Here is a 19,170-nt window from a genome sequence, read left to right as displayed (position 1 = left end):
TGAGCGGTTGCTAGTTTGGCTAGTGAATCGGCTTTGGCATTCTTTTCCCTGGGGATCTGTGTGATGGTGTGAAATTTGAATTTTTTAAGGAGCGTCTTGACGTAACCTAAGTATGCTGCCAATTGTTGATTCTTGGCCTGGAAACTGTCGCTGACCTGGTTGACGACTAACTGGGAGTCGCTGAATATGTTGACATTGTCAGCTCCTGAGTCGATGGCGAGGAGTAGGCCGGCAATGAGGGCCTCGTACTCCGCCATGTTGTTTGAGGACTTGAAGTTGAATTTTAATGCGTATTCCACGTTTAGTCCCCCTGGCCCTGTTAGGATTACTCCGGCCGCTGGCCTTGGCGCAAGCGGAGCCGTCCACGTGTAGGTTCCAGTCTGACTACTGGGGAGCTGGTTCCTCAGCGGTTACAATTTCCGTGCTGGGTTCAACCTGTCGCTCGGTAAGCTCAGCAATGAAGTTTGCCACCGCCTGGCCTTTCATGGCGGTTCTTGGTTTGTACTCAATGTCAAACTCGCTGAGCTCGATGGCCCACTTGTTGAGGCATCCCGAGTGCTCAGGGTTCTGCATTACCTGCCTCAGCGGTTGATTTGTTAAGACATGAATTGTGTGGGCCTGAAAATAATGGCAGAGGCGTCTAGCGGCGATGATGAGTGCGAGAGCAAGCTGCTCCAGGGGGGATATCTTGTTTCAGCCCCGTTCATGCCTCTGCCGGTGTAGAATACTAGGAGCTCATCATGGCCTTCCCGCCGAACAATGGCACAGCTTACCGCTGTCTGTGATACCGCTAGGTATATGTATAATGTCTCTCCCTGCACTGGGATAGAGAGGAGCGGAACTGCTGCCAAGTACTCCTTCAAGCTTTGGAATGCTGCCTCACAGTCTGGGTTCCAGTCGATGACCTTCTTGTGGGTTGTCTTCAGGACTTTGAAAAATGGGTGTAATTTGTCAGTGAGTCTTGAGATAAACCGAGAAAGGGCGGTTAGTTTTCCCTGGAGGCTTTGAACATGCTTCTTCCATTCTGGAGCTTTCATGTTGAGGATGGCTTGTACCTTGTCCGGGTTGGCCTCTATGCCCCGCTCACTGACTATGTAACCTAGAAATTTGCTGGCGGTGACGCCGAATAAGCATTTTTATGGGTTAAGGCGCATACCGTAGGCCAAAAGAATGGCGAATATAATTCTGATGTTTGCCACGTGTCCGCTGGCCTTTATGCTTTTTACCAACATATCGTCCACGTAGACCTCGATGATTTTTTCCAGATGCTCAGCGAACATAACATTCATTAGCCGCTGGTAAGTTACACCTGCGTTCTTCAAACCGAAAGGCATGACATTGTAGCAGTATAGGCCATTGTCGGTGGTGAAGGAGGTGCACTCTTGGTCACCAGGGTGCATCTTGATCTAATTGTAGTCGGAGAAGGCATTCATCATGCTGAGTAGCTTATGATGCTGAGTAGCGGGAAACTGTCCTTGGGGCATGCCTTGTTGAGGCCCTTAAAATCGACTCACATTCGCCACTTTCCGCTGGGTTTTTTACCATGACCAAGTTGGAAATCCACTGAGAGTAATTTACTTGGTGAGTAAATCCAATGCTCTGGAGCTTGGCAACCTCTTCCCCTATTGCACAGTATCTCTCCTCATCAAAGGCCCTTCGTCGCTGCTTGGTAGGGTAAGTGGATGGTTTGATACTCAATTTGTGTGTGATGATCTCGGGGGAGATGCCTGGCATGTCAGCGTAGGACCATGCAAAGACGGCAGTATTGTCACGTAGAAACTAGGTGAGTTCAGCCACTACATCTGGGTCTTTCTTCTCTCTTCTCAATACACTTCCACACATATTATCAGAGATAATTGGATTTCGCTCCTTAAATGGTGTTGACTACGGTTGACCCGCATTGACTATTTAGTCCTTTTGTCGGAAACTCCAATTTGCTCCAATTTCACACAATTTTCTCTCGTTTTCGCAATTCCGCTTATTTTCTTCAAAGTAAATAAAAATAGATTAATTACATATTAATTGACATGAGGATTTGCTTATTTATAGTGTTTTAGATATAATTACAAGCATATAAATGCGTATAATCACAATTATTAGATACATGTAACCAATAAGAATTATAATAAAGTAACAACAAAAGATTTGAACTTACATTCAAAGGATACAGCTGGACATCAATTAGTAGGCCAATTTGATGGGGGTCTGGAACTGAGAATAGCCAATGTTGCTCATACTACCATTCTCCAGGTCAAACAGATGACAGTGATGACTTCTGGATCTCATTCCAAACTGTAAATTTGAATACACAATGAGAAAGAAAATAAGGCTTTGACTCATCCATCCAAGCATCAGTCATAATAGAAATTGACTATTTCCATGTTGAGTAAAAGAAAGGGAAAAATTCCACACACCTGTGGTAGCAGGTGTCAAGGCCAAGCCAGAGTTCATCAGATACAATGACTTGACCAAGAAATACAGTTATCTTGGACATTTTCGATAAAAGAGGTGACAGTCTCCCAGACGATAAACCTACAGCAAAAGATATATCCTCATGAATAGAGTCCAATATATTAGTCACTATAATCAACCAACATACAAATTGAAAACATAATACTTCAAATTTCCCCTGAAATCACAAACCTCTCCACAAACTGATTCAAAAAAGAACTTAATATAGCTTGAGAAACCTGCACAAACCAAGTCAAAAGACAAAAAAAAAAAATTGTTAAAAGGAAAATGAAAGGAAAAAAGAATCAAACAAACAAAATTGTACCCCTTTTCTTTAGACAAACCAACAACCAACCAATAAAAACAAATAACCAACCAACGAAGATAGAGTAGTAGACAACTGGAACAGAGGGCATTACCTTCCCTTGACATTAAACTCTGAGTCAAGGAGAAGAAATCACTAGATGCAAGGCAGTGAGATGTGTGTGGGTATGCCAATCCAATCTTCTGTACGATGTCTTCAGGGTCAACAACTTTATGCAGAGAGGGAGCTTCTGGATCTGTTTTTGTGTTGATCACATATATGCGACCTGATCTGAAAGATAAGAATGCTTAATAAGATATATATCATACAGTGGGATCCTTCTATTGAATGATCAGTAAATTTTTCCTAAACCAATGCATAGACTCATGGTTGAAAAAAAATATTGTTGATTTCACTTGGCATAACTTCTTTCCAATAGGCTTCATAATGCTTAATTTATAATTTAAAACCATGCAACTCACATACATATGGGATCAATATGAATGTAAGCTCAACGACTTAACATTTTGGGCTTCACCTAATCAATCATGTTTTAATTCAAGTCAACTAAGATTCCAGCTTTTCTGTTTTTTTCATCTTTCTAATTTTTAATCATAATATCTTGCATAAGAAAAACCTACATCTAAAGCGAGCTTCTCCAACTCCTCCCCTGTATTCACATAAATTTCTTAATTTAAGTACCTTTTATCTACTCAACTACTGATTAAACCAAGCCTAAATGCCTCGAAAAAAGAGAGCTTCAACTAACAGCAACAATTTCAAAATTTCTGGTAAAAGCATGCTGCTAAAAGCAAACCAAGGAAAACGCACCTGTCAAAAATTCCCTAATTGAGCTCATCAAGTATTTGTAATCCTCTTCAAGGCCAAAACTGGAAGCCACAGGGACAACAGCATAGTCAATCATCATTTTCTAGTGCTAGGAGAAACATTCAGCACGTCCAAAATTGTCAATACAATATACATGATAAAACTTTTCATAAGTATTAAAAGTATTCAAGTATTCTATCAGGATAGGTGAATGCATTGGGAAAAGTATTCAATCTCCCTTTCAACAATTCCACAAACGGTTCTTTCAAAGGGTATTTCCTAGAATCACATAACACTGTGTTCCTAGTATTAAAAAAAAATCGATCATTCTTCCAAAGAAGCTACTCAGGAAATCCTGCTGTGAAATCAGTGTTGTATTTTAAAATATCAGACTGAACAGATAATTCAAACCACTTTCAGAACAAATCTTTTATACATTGTTCTATCCTAAATTAACAAATAATGAAAGTACTATACAATTGGAAAGTCCTAATTTACACATTATTCAATTGGAATCAATATCTCGCATTCAAAAGTGCCAACTGCAGAATGAATAAAACCTGCTATATACTGATTTAGATATTCTATTGCTAACACAGAGAATTCTATTTCAAAATCCAATCCTTGACTAATCAATTATACAACCCAGAAGAAATTTCAAATCAAATTCTCAAAAAGCCACAAATCCGGAGAAAAAAAAAAACAGTTTTTATCGAAAGCTAAAACCGATCATCTCGAAGAGTCAATACCCTGAAAATTCAATTGCTAACCTTGGTTCTGAGCTTGGATCTGCAGCAAAGATGGTGGCTTTGTGCTCGTCTGAGAAAACCAACTTCTGGGTCGGCTCTGTTTTGGAAGTTATGGTCGTCAACACAGTTCTTTGTGAGGTGGATTTTGACTCTCCACTATGCTCTGCGACTCTTTGAGTAGCTCTTTTTGTACTGATTTCTGGGTATTGAGGTGGATTTTGACTCGCATGTGAGCGATTAGAGTAGACGGCTCTAGAAGAAAGCGGAAGATCAGATCGATACACAGCGGAACAAAAAAATCCCAAAGGAGGGCAGAACAGTCTTTTCCGGTCCTACGAACTGTTCCTGACTGTTCCTAAGCCCCGTGAACTGTTCCTTACTGTTGCCTTAGGAACAGTAAAACAGTGGAACTCAACTTTAAGCCCCGTGAACTGTTCCTTACTGTTGCCTTAGGAACAGTAGAACAGTGGAACTCAACTTTAGTACATGGTAAATTATACAAATCTCACAATTTTCTCAAAGAATATAATAGCCGGATAGAGGTTAATGCAGAGAAACTTTAGATGATACTGCATAACTATATTGAAGAGTGCCAGGGCATTGCTCGTTAATTGTGTGACTATAGCTATGTGCCTATAAGAAACAGTCTTCACTTTCCCCTTTAGAGTGAGCTCGCCAAAGCCATCCATGCAAGTGTTCTCATTTGTCAGTGCAGCACTAACCCATGTTTGAATATTGCTTATATGAAATCCAGAATTAGAGACTTGAACTATTTTGCTCAGTTCATCTTTAGAATTTTGGAGCTCCTCTACAACGATATCAAGTTGCTTCACTCAATCATAGATTGTTGGTCTCACCAGAGGACCCAAACCTTGAAATGTTGAAAACGTTTTCATTGTCACATGAATTTGTTTGGCAAATTCAAGAGCGACGCTGAGAGCAGTATGAGCTAGTACTTTAGGGTTGGTTTGGATTTCTCCTGCGTAGATTTTGAGAGAGTTGTAGCACAGCTTAGGAAACCTTGTGGCATTGCATGATGTCTTTATGAAGTCAGTTTTTGTTTGGCCCGAAAAAGTTCCGGTGGCAGTACATAGGCTTCTGTGGTTAAGCAATTGCAGAATGGCTACAACTGCAGCCAGCATAAGATAAGCTTTCATCTCTCTAGTTTCTTGATTTTGTTCGGGGGTGTTTGATTTTCCAAGGTTGGAGGAAAAACAGCTCGAGAACTTGAGTAAATATGTAGAAGAAAGGATTCTTTATGAATGGGCAAGTTTAAGCCTGTTAGTACTCGAGGAAAGGCAATTCGAAAGTAACAAAGTAATCAAAAATAGTGTACCAAGTACAACATGCATCCTCAAAAATAGCGAACTATCACAACCCGAAGTAACAAAAAGCAAACCAACTAACAAAATAACCATGAGGAATATAACATATCATGAACAAGTCAAATGACCCTTCTAGATTGTTCTCTTAGACTACCACAAATGATGAACAAAAAAATAATCGACCGGCCATCTAGTACCTCAAATTGCATCTACCAAATTCATACTTGCATAAGAGAAAAGCACAAATGGAATCAAGACAAAACTACCTCCACCATAAAAATCATGACATTCCACTCAATTTCTGTTTTAATTAACTGATGCATATTGGACGCTAATGCTTGTAAAAACACTACTACAAAAAGGCCCTAAGGGGACTAATAATATGTGTGCCTTTTGATACCTATAGGGACAAATATGTGTTCCCATTGAGCTATAGGGACATATATCATATGTGTGCCTATTGCTTGTGTTCCTATTGCTAAATGGCACACATATCTCAAGCTCAAGTGTCCCCATATAACCTCATGTATTCTACTTCATCCAAATACATATTGAATGATATATACTTGAACTATTCACAAATACAAAAACATATTCTAGTGGGTCCTTGTATACCACCTTTTACATAAATACAAATACCTATTATTTCAATTGGGGACAAATGTAACATGTGTGCCTATATATCTCCAACATGAGCATACATATGGTGTTATACAATACACAATCACATTTGTACATTCAATCAACTTTTCAAACATAAATCCGAATATTAGCTTTCCTACACAAATTTCATTCATCCAAGAGCAATATACAAAAGTGGTCATTGTTCTCCCAGACCATAATAATTACATGATTAGTTCTTCTCTGCTCTAACCCAAGCTAGTATTGCTATATCTAATATGGCAGAAGCCATTACCCAAAATATATATAGTTCATCTCCAATATGTCAATAAAATGACCCACAATATACTAACTTAGAGATGAATCATAGATACCAGCAATATGCTTCAAAACAAACTTCCTACAGTTTCCATCCTAGTGTCCAAGTAAAGTCACATACCCTTCCATTGGAGTTGATTGCATTTCTTGGATTGATTGAGGTTGCTTCTCTGCGATATCAGAAAGTGCTGCTATTAGCTTCTTAATGGTATCAGGTCCAGCACTTATTATACTATGCAAGGGATTGCCAATACGAGTTTCAATGCTATTCAATTGAGTTTGGACAGCTTGCAATTGCTCATCCTTTTTGGCTGCTTCCTCTGTCAACCTCGTGATCTCATCAAGTGAGGCTTCAAGTTCAGACTGAAGTGATGCTACATCGCAAGAAACTGCTGGCTTTGCAGTTTGTATTCCAGGAACATCAACCCACTCTACTCCCAGTCCATACCCTCGAACTGCATTATATGTCTCTGGTCCAAATTGCTCACAAAACAATTCATTCAATAAGTCTATAGTGAGTTCCCTACCATTTAAGCGCTCCCTTTGCTCAAGCTTATCCAATTCCAACTACAACAAAATCAGAAACTAATTTAAAGTAAGCTAATTATAGAAATAAGCAACCATGTATACTAAGCTACCATATATACTAAGCTACAACCAATATCACAACACTTACAAAGATTTTTTCTGCTTCATCATTAATTGGCACGGTCCCAGTACAGTCTTTATTTGGTTTGCTGTGAATCAATCTCCAGAATGTGCAGCGATCTATTTCTTTCCCTTCGTTTGCAAGTTCCTGCCAATCCATGATGGTGTATAATCAACCACAAATGTAATCCAGAACTATAGATGCAAAACCAAGTACAATCACTTGAAAATGTGCCCCAGCTGTGGTTCTTGAAGATGTGTTTTATCATGAACAGATTGTTTGAACAATGATCCGTAAAAGCTAAAGGCATGGTTTTAATATTTATGTTTAAAATGAAAGTCATTGTAAGTGCAGCGACAATAGGTAAACTAAACAGGCACCTTATGATGTAAAGGGATGAGAATGGAGCTATGAATACACTTTTCAATCAATAGGTTGCAATAGGATCAGAAGGCACAATGAATTTATTTTAGGATAAGAAGGCAGCTATGCATACACTTTTTAACTCTATTATACCATGTTGTCAAAATTTTTGAGAGGATTGTACCAAAAAGCAATGCCATATTGAATCATTTTTTAACTTCATAATTGATGAGAGAAGTAACTAAATACGTTATTGCCAAAAAACAACTCTTTCCAAACCGCACATTGAATTACTAAAATCTGGGAATAGGCCAAAGCATGTAAGCTTCAGACTTTTACTCTACAAGAGACCATTATCATGTTGATGGTCTGAACTTGATCCATTTGTACTGAAATGATTAGTCCATTCATGGTTAACAAGAAACTACTCCTACTTCCGGCCCTTAGATGCAGAGACATGAATACTTTTGTATGAACACACACACATATACCCATAAGTTAAATACCATTAGTGATTTTCAAGAACCCAAAACTCTTTAGGAAGATGATTTTGCATATATTTAATTGAAAATGAAATGCACTTTAATTATATAGCAGCATGCTTTCATATGTGATGAACTGATAATAATTGTTACAACTTAACTACTAGTATGCATATATGTCCAGTAGTACTATTACTAGTGACATGGTATCCCTTAGTAATTGCATAGCATTTTGATTAATTTGTTTCTGTTTTAATTGAAAATCACCAGATGTTGAACATGTGGGCTATATATTTATATATAGCCATATATATATATATATTATACCTCAACAATCTGTGAAGAAGGTTATGCACGAAATATTTTAACTTTCCATAAAAGGAGTAACACTAATCACAACAGCCATGCATTATTTGTCCAAATAAGTATGACTATCATTATATGGAAATTTTGATATCATGTTTTCAATTAAAAGATCCATACCAGATTTGGGTCATTCAAGCGATCGACCAAAATTATAATCTCACCCATTCATATCGTATTTGGGCAAATGTCTTTGTTCCGGTGTTTGCAGCCACCTTCAACTGACTTCTATTCTTCTTGGTAGTCATCGATTTTTTCTATTGTTTTCAAACCACCACATTCATTTTTAGTTGTCATTATATTTATAAGCTGAAAACTATAGAGATCGAAACTCAAATATGGCTATCATGGTTATGGGGAAAACTGTACCTCACCAAATTTGTCCCAATGAAGTACCAATGCACGCCATTGTAGTTGATTCACATCCCTATCTGGACATACAAATCGTTCAGCATGTCCTTTGTTTTCCATATAGTAGTCAACATAAAGTCTGTGCTTGTGTTTTCTCCAACGCGCATTTAATTTCTTCTTCACTACCTTCTGAATTCTTTTCATAATTGCCAAGGTTTGTGGCTCAGACCAATCTATTTTTGCCTACATAAAAACTCCACAAGTAAATAATCATCCTCATAAAATGCTCTACATATTTCAGTTAGTAAGAGATCATGCATATTACCTTTATTTCTGCCCATGCACTTTCAACCCTTCCGGTCCCTTTAAAATTCCTGAAGTCAGGTACATTGATTGGAAACATAGAAGGTTCTCTTGCAAGTGATCCTACATACCTTGAGAACCTTGCAACAGTTTCAGCTGGTGCAACCGGCTGCCCAAACTTGTTAAACAGCATCTTCTCAGGGCCATAAGGACCAAAGTTAACCTTATTTTTACCCCTGTGTTTCTTGATTTTTCCAGCCCTCTTCCTGGTCCCATGTCCAATTTTTGATCTCATATCTCCGATATTTCTATTAACAGATCCTCTAGATGCATTCATCTCATTCACCACGCGATCGGCATGGTTTGGTGTCATGTTATGATCTCCCATAATCATCCTCATAAGAATTTCTTCATCTTCATCATCATTTTGTGTGTGTTGGCTAACAACTTGGCTATTATTGACTTCAGATACGCTACCTAAGAGTTGCAAGTTATAATCACTCATCTGCACATAACAATTAATCAGATTACTGAAACCTGCAATTGTTATTTGCATATATTCATATATGGTTCCAGATGAATGAGTAAACCCTATACCCATATGATTCAAAAGTAACCAACAACAACACTCCAAATAAAGATTGCTTAACTATTAACTCATCATGTCCTGTTATTCAACTATTCCACCAACAATCATCAAACAATTTTCAGTGCACAACGTCCATTACAATCATGCCATTAACGCCATATAGATCTAATTGCACAAGTTAATTAAGAGTTTAGGCAGATAGATCAGACAAACCATATATAAAGAGCTAAAAGTAAAATATATGTAAAAGATATAGGACAAACCTCTACCAGCCGACACCTTTGAAGATCAGCACGATTGTAGATGCTTTTTCCAGCTTTTCTATTTGCCTATTGCCTTCTAGGATTGACGACTTGATGAAGATTAATTTTCTAAAAAAGTGGTTTTGCCCAAAACAAAGAAACCCATCCTCGTGTGCAGATGATGAAGGTCCACCTTTCGTTTGATTGACAGAACGATAAGCAATAAAGCACGCGTGTCCATCTTTTGATTTTTGAAGCAAAAATTATATGCGGGAAGCCAAAATTTTTGGCGGAATCTTGCACTATCCCGCCCTTATCTCAAACAACGAAAAGACCTAGCATTGGAACTGTTTGGCTTGTGATACTGTAAGGCTGCAATATTCTCATCTCTTTATTAAAAAGAGATTCCAATTAGCCTAATTCATTATATTTATAATTGTTATACGGTGAACAGAAAAAGCATTAAATGATCTTTTATTTTTTCTAGCCCAACCAACGTTGGCCAATGTATGTATAAATAACATTCCCAAGTCCCAACCCACAAGAAATTCCACACATTAGAAATCAGTCTTTGGATCGAGTGCATCGACAATTTCTTTGAAGGTTAGTAGTAGCTAGTTACTAGTGGATGTCTTAAGGCTTTAAATTTCTTTCCGAAGTCTTTATCAAGATTTTGATAATACAATTTTTTTTTTAATATATACTTTTCATTTAGAGATCTCCTTTAAATTTAAACTTAATTTTTTTTTCGTTTTCTTAATATAGTGAAATAATGAAGCGCGGTGCTAAATCATCTCGCCGTCTATATTATGATGATGCACCGAATGAGAGAAATCAACGTGAACACTCTCCTGCTAACTCGTCGAGTGAGGCCCTTCCTAATCCGCCACACATCGATGCACGAGACATGTTAAGAATCTTAGTCCCCACACTACAAACATCACAAGAGCGTATCCAACAAGCTATCGATGATGCTCGTAGACAACATGCAAGGCCTCACCCAAATGATGGTGTGTTTCAATTTGGAACGCCACCGCGTGCGGCTTCAAATATTCCACGCACCGGCCCTCATTTAACTCCATCTGCACACCTACAACCGAAAACATATTCAAATAGTGGTGAAACCGAGATTATTAGTACTGCTCATTATCATGGAGACCAATATGCTGAAAGTGAGGGAGAAGTCTGTAGCATGACATCTAACAAGGCTGGAACTACAATCAATGAAGGTAGGGTTAAAGAAGAAGCTAGTGAAAGAGATTGGGACGAAAAAGATGGTTGGTCGTGGTGAACACATGTAAATTAAGAGTCAGTATTTTAGAGATAATGTCAGTTATGTTCACAAATTCAACTTAGGGTAGTGTATGCATTTTGTTTTCTTACTTTTTTTGGTTCCTAACGTTGGGGGTAGTCTAAATCATGTTGTGAATATATATTCTAAAAAAAAAAAATAATCATGTTGCGATTACATTTCCTTTGGCATCATGAATCGACTGCTCTTAGGATCCACCTTGATCAATCGACACTTAATAACTTGCAAAAGAGTCTATCATGCATCCTCATTTGGAATAACTCATACCAAAAAAAAAAAATTCCCAAAATAATTATAATAACTAGATTTGGTAAACGTACCAAAAACTTCATTACATTACACATTGTACACATTACACCAGCTTCATCAATGGACTGATATAAGGTGAAACTAATTGATGTCTACAAATTGAATCAGGCTCATTCAATATACACAAAATGACACATAATTTTTCAAGACATAAAGCAATTGGAAACTGGAAATTCATGGTTCACCTTCAGAACACATCTGGTCTTCTGCTGTCGGAATGTCTGTCATATCCCATCTTCCCTCTACTTCATCATCCTCCATCATTGAATTGTCCAACTCTTGTGGCGGTACTAGGTCATGATTTGTGGTCATCCCCATAGCAAAGTAATCTCTAGGCGTTGTATTCACCGCAATATGCCACTCTTTCTCAATTGGATCTTGCACATAAAACACCTGCTGTGCTTGTCCACCAAAAACCAAAGTGTCCGGAGGTGGTAGCAACCGTTCAAAGTTTACCATGGTGAATCCAAAATCATCCTTCTTAATTCCACTTCGACGAAGCCTTCCGTTCACCCAATCACAATCAAATAACACTACTTTACGGCCATTCTGATAGTTCAGTTCTATTATATCTTTTAATATGCCATAGTATTCCACCATATCAGACTTAGGATTAGGGTCATTGACCGTAGCATAATTATCTGTCTCCATTTCGACAAACACACCACTATTCTGTGTTTTACCATCATCAACAGATTTAACATGAAACCTATATCCATTCATAATATACTTGGTCCAACGCCTAGCCCACCGGGTAGGACCTCTAGCTAGGGCTAAAAAATCCTCACTAATATCACCAACTCCATTCATGTAATCGTCATCAATCTGTGTTAATAAATACTCCAATATTATTATGCGATACAAGAACTCATGAGGGATGATGTCTACTAACAATTAACTTGTGCTATATGTGAAAATCACTTACCAGGTCGCCAAAGTATGCAGGGAAAGAGCAATTTGCTTGATTAGCCGCAGCCATTGCACTCACACGTGGGCCTAAATTGCTTGTCTCACGTTCAACATACTCCCTAGCAACCAAAATATTGTTTTTAGGAACTGAGATATAAAGGAAAGTGTTCACAATATGGAAACTAAACAAGCCAGGAAAGAACAACCCTATTCAAATAGTACATTAAGGAAGGTAGATGCTCCTATAACAAAAGTATAAGTCATATGCATGAGGGATGATTGGAATTCTACTTTAGATAGAAATAACATCAAACATTATAGACCATTATCACAAAAAGTTTACGTGTTGTTTGGAGCCCATCTTGTAGAACATTCCCTAATTGAAACACTTGAATACATATCCTCATATTTACAATACATTGGAACAATATTCAGCAGAGCCACAACTCTGTACCAAAAGCAAGCCTATTACTCAGCATCATTTCATAATTATGTAATTTAAAATTCATTTTGAAAAATCACTGGACTATACCAAAGTGAACTTCCAGTTAACAAAAATATATAACTTGGAATGGAAATAATTTTGAGGAATGACCACAAGTTATGTAATTCAGATATATCAAATACATTAATCTCACCGTTTATATGGCCAAACTTCAGGTGTATTGTCCAAGACATGACGATGTGCCCTATTCCATTCCGCATCATCTAGCTGGAATAATTTAAACTCACCAAGTGATCTTCCAGGATTTGCAAACACAGATAGCCCAACACGTTTTCCACTGTCAGTTAAATCAGCATTCCGCCCCGGCCGATTTATACGTCCCACTGTGGTATCACCAAGATACATGCCGCAAAATGATAGGCATTCTTCCACAATGTAGCCTTCTGCAATGCTGCCCTCAGGCCTAGCTTTGTTTAGAACATATTTCTTCAGTGTTCCTAAAAATCTGCATTGTAATATTACATCAATATATTATGGTGAGACGTGTTAATGAGAAACCAATTATTAAGATGAGGGTCTTGGGATAGCCCAAACCAAATTTACAAATTCCTTGGAAGGCATAGAAAAGATGAAACAATGTTTCTGAGATATGAATAAGGAATATCTTTGCAGCTAATTCATGCAAACAGCAAGCTAGCATTTTCTGTGTGCTTTACTATAGGTTTGAATAATCACTAGAGGCATTACATGACATAACAGAATACCTAATGAGATAAACATATTTATCTAGCTCCTTTATCTTCTACCATAAAGCATCGATTGATTTGCAGTTCTAGGAAAACCAAAATGGCAGGAGGCATTTAACTCTGATTCAAACAATAAGTTGTGTAAGTCTAAAACAAGTGAACTATACTTGCAAATTAATTTAATGCAAATATAAAGCTAAGCTGAAAGTAGCATAATAGATCACCTCTCAATTGGGAACATCCATCTGAAATGTACTGGACCAGCAATGGCAGCTTCATCAGCTAGGTGGATTGGCAAGTGAACCATGACGTCAAAGAAGGCTGGAGGCATTAAATGCTCTAACAAGCACAAAACTATTGCAATCCGTTTTGACAAAGAATTGAAAGTGCCAACAGTTCCCACCTTAGTACACAAGATGCGAAAAAATGAGCTTAGCTCTATAAAGATCCTTGCAACATATTTAGGGAGAGCATACCGGATAGCCAGGGGAAGCAAATACTGCATTATAATATGGCTATCATGGCTTTTAAGGCCTATTAACTTTCTCTCTCCAACTCTAACACATTTAGCAATATTAGAGGCTATTCCATCAGGAAGCTTACTTGAAGCCAATACTTCACAAATCATGGTCATGTTCTCAGTCTTCATGTTGAAGGCTGCCTTCGGAGGTCTAGCCCCTTCACTCTCTAGATGCAATTTTTTTTTAATCCCAAGATTCACACAATCCATACGAGCATTATAGGTATCCTTGCTTTTTCCATCAATAGACAACAAGGTCCCCAACACACTGTCCGTGACATTTTTCTCGATGTGCATCACATCAAGATTGTGTCTCAATAGCAGATCTTTCCAGTATGGCAGCTCATAAAATATACTTTGCTTTTTCCAGGGTCCATCATAGGGCTTTTCCACAGCTGATCACTTGCGCTTTGGGTTTTTCTCTGATTGTTTTATGTTTTTGCCAAACTTAAATCTCAAACTGCTTAATTCTTGCAAACATTGTGCACCTGTCATGGTAATGAGGGGTAACTGATGTTCTTGGTGGCCGTCGAATGCTACTGTCCATCTCTGAAACCTATGCAGAATTGGAATCCATCTTCGATGTCCTAGGTAGCAACATTTTTGACTATTAGGTAACCAATAAGACTTGGTACTATGGCCACAATGAGGGCATGCTTTATATCCCTTCGTACTCCAACCGGAAAGCATAGCATATGCTGGGAAGTCATTAATGGTCCACATAACGGCAGCCCGCATGTTGAATTCTTCCTTCTTAAATGCGTCATAGGTTGGTATCCCTTCTTCCCATAGAATTTTCAACTCATCCACCAAAGGCCGAAGGTAGACATCTATATTATTACCGGGGCTTGTAGGGCCAGGAATAAGCAAAGACAACATAAGGTATGGTTTCTTCATGCAGAGCCAAGGTGGAAGGTTGTACACTGACATTACAACCGGCCAAGTACTATGAGATTGACTCATTGTGCCAAATGGATTAAAACCATCACTAGCCAAACCAAGACGAACATTGCGTGCTTCACTTCCAAATGTTGGGTCAATACTATCAAGCTGCTCCCATGCCTTGGAATCTGCCGGGTGTCTCAAAACATCATCTTTCGGTCTATGTTCAGCATGCCAAATCATGGACTCAGCTGTATATCGTGACAGGTAAAGCCGTTGAAGTCTTGGGCCCAATGGGAAGTACCGTAATACCTTTTGAGGAACTCGAGAACGACTTGGATTCTCAGAATCTGCAACTCTCTTGTAACGAGAAGATCCACAGACATGGCAGGATGTATCATTGGCATGTTCTTTGTAGTACAACATACAATCGTTCGGGCAAGCATCAATTTTTTCATATGTCAAACCCAAGTCAGTAATGAACTTCTTCACCTTGTAAAAGGATTCAGGCAAATCCACATTTGGGAACCACTGTTTTATGAGGGTCAACATTGCATTCAAGCATGAATCACTCATACCAAACATAGTTTTGACCTGGTACAAACGCACCAAAAATAATAGTTTTGATTTCCCACAACCTGGATACAATTCTGTTTGGGCCTCCTCGACCATTTTGAAGAACTTGGCAGCATAGGGAGTTGGCCCATATGGAGGAGAGGATTGTTCATCAACAACATCTAGTTCAGCCATATAATCATGCATCCCAAAGGCATCAGCCAACAAGCTGGACATATCCTCATTCTGAAACATATGGTGAATTTCATCAGTTACATTAGGGATTGTCTCGCCATGCTTGTCCCAGATACCATTAGCATAAATATCATCCATTCCACTTATATGTAGATGATCTTCAACATCTGTAACTGATCTCTGATGTCTATTACCACAAACTTTACATGGACACTTGATGTTTCCATCAATCCCAGCAACAGCCACTGCATGGGAGATGAAAGCTCGAAGGCCAAGCAAATATTCATCACTACGCCGGTGCAAAAATACCCATTCTTTATCCATAATACTGAAAATGAGGCAGCTGAAGAATAGGGGCACCTTTCAGCTGCAATGGTTTTCAGTAAGAATGATTGTGCAACACCCTCGCTGTCATAGCTCTAATTTGTAGTGTAAGGGACATCCACTCTTGAGAAGCCTGAGACCTTGAATTATATAGAGACAAAGTTGCCAATGAACCCACAAATCTACAACCTACAGAAAAGCAAAACGTTCAAACAATTTCCACAGTGGCATAAGTGGAAGAAATTTCAACATAACAATTAAAAGCATTACTGAATATGAATCTAATCAAATCAGAAACAAAAATGAGAAAACAAACCAGCTCAACAACTGAAATGCCTTTCAAAGTTAGGACGGAGAAACTTGTTGATTACCTAATGCTGTAAATCATAAATCACATTACCATAGCTTTATTCAAATTTCATTGTACTGAACTCACATTTCAAATTCACAATAGTATTGAAAAACAAAAATATCCTTCCAAAACAATTTTCAAACTTCAGAGGGAATAATGTATGAATTGACAATTGATAATAGAACCCAAATTTCGACCTAAAATAAGTATTCCACTCAGATTACAAGTCCAATTATAAATGAACAAGGGAACTATAACTTTCAGTGCACAACGTCAAAGAAACATTGATAAACGTAAATATAGAGTTGGTGGGCACAAAGAAGAGATATCAAGCTTTGGAAGAACTGAAGCAAAATTTTGCTCTGAAATGTCCCAAACTATCAAATTACATTAGTAATTTTCATCAATAACTGAAACCCAATAAACCCATTAAACATGAGAATTAATTTTTCTAGTTTCAAACTGACGGTATCATTGAGGTATGAGAAGCACCTTTGAAGGCATACAAGAAGAGGCCAGGGAAGTGAGGCTTGGTGCTCTTTGCATACCCACGAACAAATTGGTGAGATGGCAGTTTGGAACGGGATCGATTCCGGAGACTCAGATAACCTGGGAACTTGATAGAATACTAGAAACAAGGACACATGGTGGTAGTTGCGATGAGTAAAACATTGATTATTGGTTAAGAAGAACAATTTGGGTGGAGGGAGAAGAATGAGAGAGAAATAGATCTGGGTAAGAATAAGAGAGAAATAGATCTGGGTAAGAATGAGACAGAAATGGAGGGAAGAGATGTGTGTGTTGGCGCAAAAGGTTGTGAAGAAGTGGAGAGAGTTGACCCGAATATACGCTTCCTTTTCTCTGTCTTTTGATCAGAGACACAATACACAATGGAAGGGGAGAGAGACTGAGAAAAATAGGTATCTCAGTGCGTATGTGGTATTTGTATCATATAGGGACACTTCTTCTGTCCCTTTTCACAGAGGAGAGAGAATGTGGAGATTAGAATTACATATTTGCAATGTGTATGTGGTATTTTTATCAAATGGGGACACTTCATGCGTCCATTTTCTAACAAAAGGCACACATATCTTCTTATGTACCTATTGCTCACTTAGAGGCACACATCTTTCATTTGTCCCTATTTTATGTGTCCCCTTAGGACATTTTTGTAGTAGTGAAACATGAATACCTGAACAAAATATGAGGTATATAAATGTGAAGAAGTCTAATTAATTACACAAGAAGAAATCCTTTATACAAAGTAGGAAATGAAGCCCGGTCCTAAGATATAAACCACTACTAGAATAAGCCTTATAGGATACATATTTTATTCTGTATCTTTTGCTTTAAAAAATATGGATAACTGTATCTAAAACTCATTAGATACGGTGCAGCCACGGAATAAAAAAGGGTATTCTCTATTGCAGGTTCCAGTAGTCAAAAGATACGGTTTTTATATCAGTATCTCAATTTATTGCTGTGGGGTCCATCTATTATCAACTTTTAATTTATTTTGTTTTCTCTTTTTTTTTTGGACGAAATTTATTTTGTTTCCTTTATTAACAATTTTTTTTTATTTATCAACAATTTATTTTGTTTTATTTATTAACAATTTATTTATGTATTTCTTTGGTATTAATTTAGGTATTTAGCCAGGTAAAATACAAGGAGTGTTTTAAATTCTGTATACTCTGTATAGAATTCTGTATACTCTGTATAATACTTGAAGAGTCCAATCAAAACTTGTCTCATCTAGATCGGGCGGCAATTTTCTCTCCTCCGCCCTCGTCCCAAACTTGCTACAATCAAACAAGCAATAATTCAAACTACCCAGCAGGTCAAGTAACCCAAATTGGAGTTGAAGAAGACGAATCGGCTTATAGACCCAGATCGATCAACCCATATTATATTCTCTGGTAGATCTCAGGCAAACTTGAAGCAAGTGAATGATCACCTTCATCTGAGATGAATAAATGGCTGCTGAAAGATTAGAATTTATTATTAAATCCCAATATATATGTGTGTGTGTGTATCAAGTCTGAGTTTATGTGATTTTAATACCTGTTGATGGGGGAGATGGTAGCCAGATATATATTGCTTCTTGAACGAGATTGATGAAGGAGATAAAGTCTGAGAGTTGAAAGAATGAGAAGAAGAATACTTCTTATACAGTACTGGAGAATGGAGAAGATGGCTTCACGTCTAAAATAGTTTTTTGTTTTGGATTGAAGTCTTAAAAAGTTAATGGGATAAGGAGTGAATAACAGATTTTTTTCTTGTTTTTTTTTTTTTGGGAAATGGATAACATTGAATAACTTTATTTATTTTTTAGGATAAATGTGTATATTGAATGGAATAATGAAAAATTGTCGAGAAAAAAAGAAAGAAAAGAAAAAGTTAAATATAAAGTGGTTTTTGATGGAAAAAAAAAGTTTATAATGTGGTTGATTAATAATAAAAAAGAAAAAAAGACATTTGCTAGATACAGTTTTGTGTGTGTAGAATGAAAGGCTACTGTTTTTGGTATCCATTGCTAGATACGGTTATAAGTATCTATATTTGTGAATATTTGTCCATACCTTTATCCGTATCTAAATTAGATATTAATTTTAATATATAATTTTACTGCATCAATTTAAATTTATAATTTATCAATGGATACCAATGTCTGTGGTAGCAA

The 19,170-nt window shown here is 37.5% G+C and overlaps 4 protein-coding genes across 8 annotated transcripts; all 4 read right to left on the bottom strand.

The window, feature by feature from the left end:
* Window positions 1–2,154: 2,154 nt before the first annotated feature.
* Window positions 2,155–4,746, bottom strand: LOC112177550 (selenium-binding protein 2-like). 5 transcript variants are annotated; one of them, XR_005803803.1, is made up of 6 exons: window positions 4,354–4,746; window positions 3,587–3,645; window positions 2,871–3,041; window positions 2,644–2,690; window positions 2,415–2,532; window positions 2,155–2,292 (listed from the first exon to the last, which is right to left on the bottom strand). XR_005803803.1 is itself a non-coding variant. In XM_040511839.1 (6 exons), exons 2-5 carry the CDS (start codon window positions 3,681–3,683, stop codon window positions 2,482–2,484), a joined length of 366 nt encoding a protein of 121 aa, XP_040367773.1. In that variant the 5' UTR covers window positions 3,684–3,712; window positions 4,354–4,746; the 3' UTR covers window positions 2,155–2,292; window positions 2,415–2,481. The 5 variants fall into 5 exon arrangements, 1 of the variants encoding a protein (XP_040367773.1); XR_005803802.1 differs by having other exon boundaries at window positions 2,871–3,046; window positions 4,333–4,745; XR_005803801.1 differs by having other exon boundaries at window positions 2,871–3,046; window positions 4,354–4,745.
* Window positions 4,747–6,426: 1,680 nt separating this feature from the next.
* On the bottom strand, window positions 6,427–10,092 carry LOC112177549. Its single transcript, XM_024315832.2, has 6 exons — window positions 9,960–10,092; window positions 9,130–9,612; window positions 8,823–9,047; window positions 8,618–8,710; window positions 7,273–7,392; window positions 6,427–7,163 (listed from the first exon to the last, which is right to left on the bottom strand). The coding sequence occupies exons 2-6, from the start codon at window positions 9,610–9,612 to the stop codon at window positions 6,693–6,695; spliced, it is 1,392 nt and encodes a 463-aa protein (XP_024171600.2). The 5' UTR covers window positions 9,960–10,092; the 3' UTR covers window positions 6,427–6,692.
* Window positions 10,093–11,543: 1,451 nt separating this feature from the next.
* On the bottom strand, window positions 11,544–14,213 carry LOC112177548. The gene is made up of 4 exons (XM_040512174.1): window positions 13,884–14,213; window positions 13,107–13,418; window positions 12,485–12,587; window positions 11,544–12,384 (listed from the first exon to the last, which is right to left on the bottom strand). The coding sequence occupies exons 1-4, from the start codon at window positions 14,162–14,164 to the stop codon at window positions 11,734–11,736; spliced, it is 1,347 nt and encodes a 448-aa protein (XP_040368108.1). The 5' UTR covers window positions 14,165–14,213; the 3' UTR covers window positions 11,544–11,733.
* Window positions 14,214–14,220: 7 nt separating this feature from the next.
* On the bottom strand, window positions 14,221–17,364 carry LOC112177547. Its single transcript, XM_024315830.2, has 2 exons — window positions 16,980–17,364; window positions 14,221–16,324 (listed from the first exon to the last, which is right to left on the bottom strand). Exon 2 carries the CDS (start codon window positions 16,133–16,135, stop codon window positions 14,579–14,581), a length of 1,557 nt encoding a protein of 518 aa, XP_024171598.1. The 5' UTR covers window positions 16,136–16,324; window positions 16,980–17,364; the 3' UTR covers window positions 14,221–14,578.
* Between the last annotated feature and the right edge of the window lie 1,806 nt (window positions 17,365–19,170).

This window comes from Rosa chinensis, chromosome 7, assembly GCF_002994745.2.
Source record: "Rosa chinensis cultivar Old Blush chromosome 7, RchiOBHm-V2, whole genome shotgun sequence".
Classification (NCBI taxonomy): domain Eukaryota; kingdom Viridiplantae; phylum Streptophyta; class Magnoliopsida; order Rosales; family Rosaceae; genus Rosa; species Rosa chinensis.
Note: the sequence above shows the minus strand (reverse complement) of the source record. Positions and strands in the feature narration are given on the sequence as shown.

Coding starts and splice junctions, on each gene's coding strand:
- LOC112177548 (XM_040512174.1), bottom strand. CDS start 14,164: ATGCAGTATTTGCTTCCCCTGGCTATCCGGTATGCTCTCCCTAAATAT. Junction 13,419..13,883: donor TGGATGTTCCCAATTGAGAG/GTGATCTATTAT, acceptor ATTACAATGCAG/ATTTTTAGGAACACTGAAGA. Junction 12,588..13,106: donor GAAGTTTGGCCATATAAACG/GTGAGATTAATG, acceptor TTTGGTTGCTAG/GGAGTATGTTGAACGTGAGA.
- LOC112177547 (XM_024315830.2), bottom strand. CDS start 16,135: ATGGATAAAGAATGGGTATTTTTGCACCGGCGTAGTGATGAATATTTG.
- LOC112177550 (XM_040511839.1), bottom strand. CDS start 3,683: ATGATGATTGACTATGCTGTTGTCCCTGTGGCTTCCAGTTTTGGCCTT. Junction 2,691..2,870: donor GAGTTTAATGTCAAGGGAAG/GTAATGCCCTCT, acceptor TGGTTTGTGCAG/GTTTCTCAAGCTATATTAAG. Junction 2,533..2,643: donor TTGAATCAGTTTGTGGAGAG/GTTTGTGATTTC, acceptor CTTTTGCTGTAG/GTTTATCGTCTGGGAGACTG.
- LOC112177549 (XM_024315832.2), bottom strand. CDS start 9,612: ATGAGTGATTATAACTTGCAACTCTTAGGTAGCGTATCTGAAGTCAAT. Junction 9,048..9,129: donor GTGCATGGGCAGAAATAAAG/GTAATATGCATG, acceptor GTTTTTATGTAG/GCAAAAATAGATTGGTCTGA. Junction 8,711..8,822: donor ATTGGGACAAATTTGGTGAG/GTACAGTTTTCC, acceptor TGAAAACAATAG/AAAAAATCGATGACTACCAA.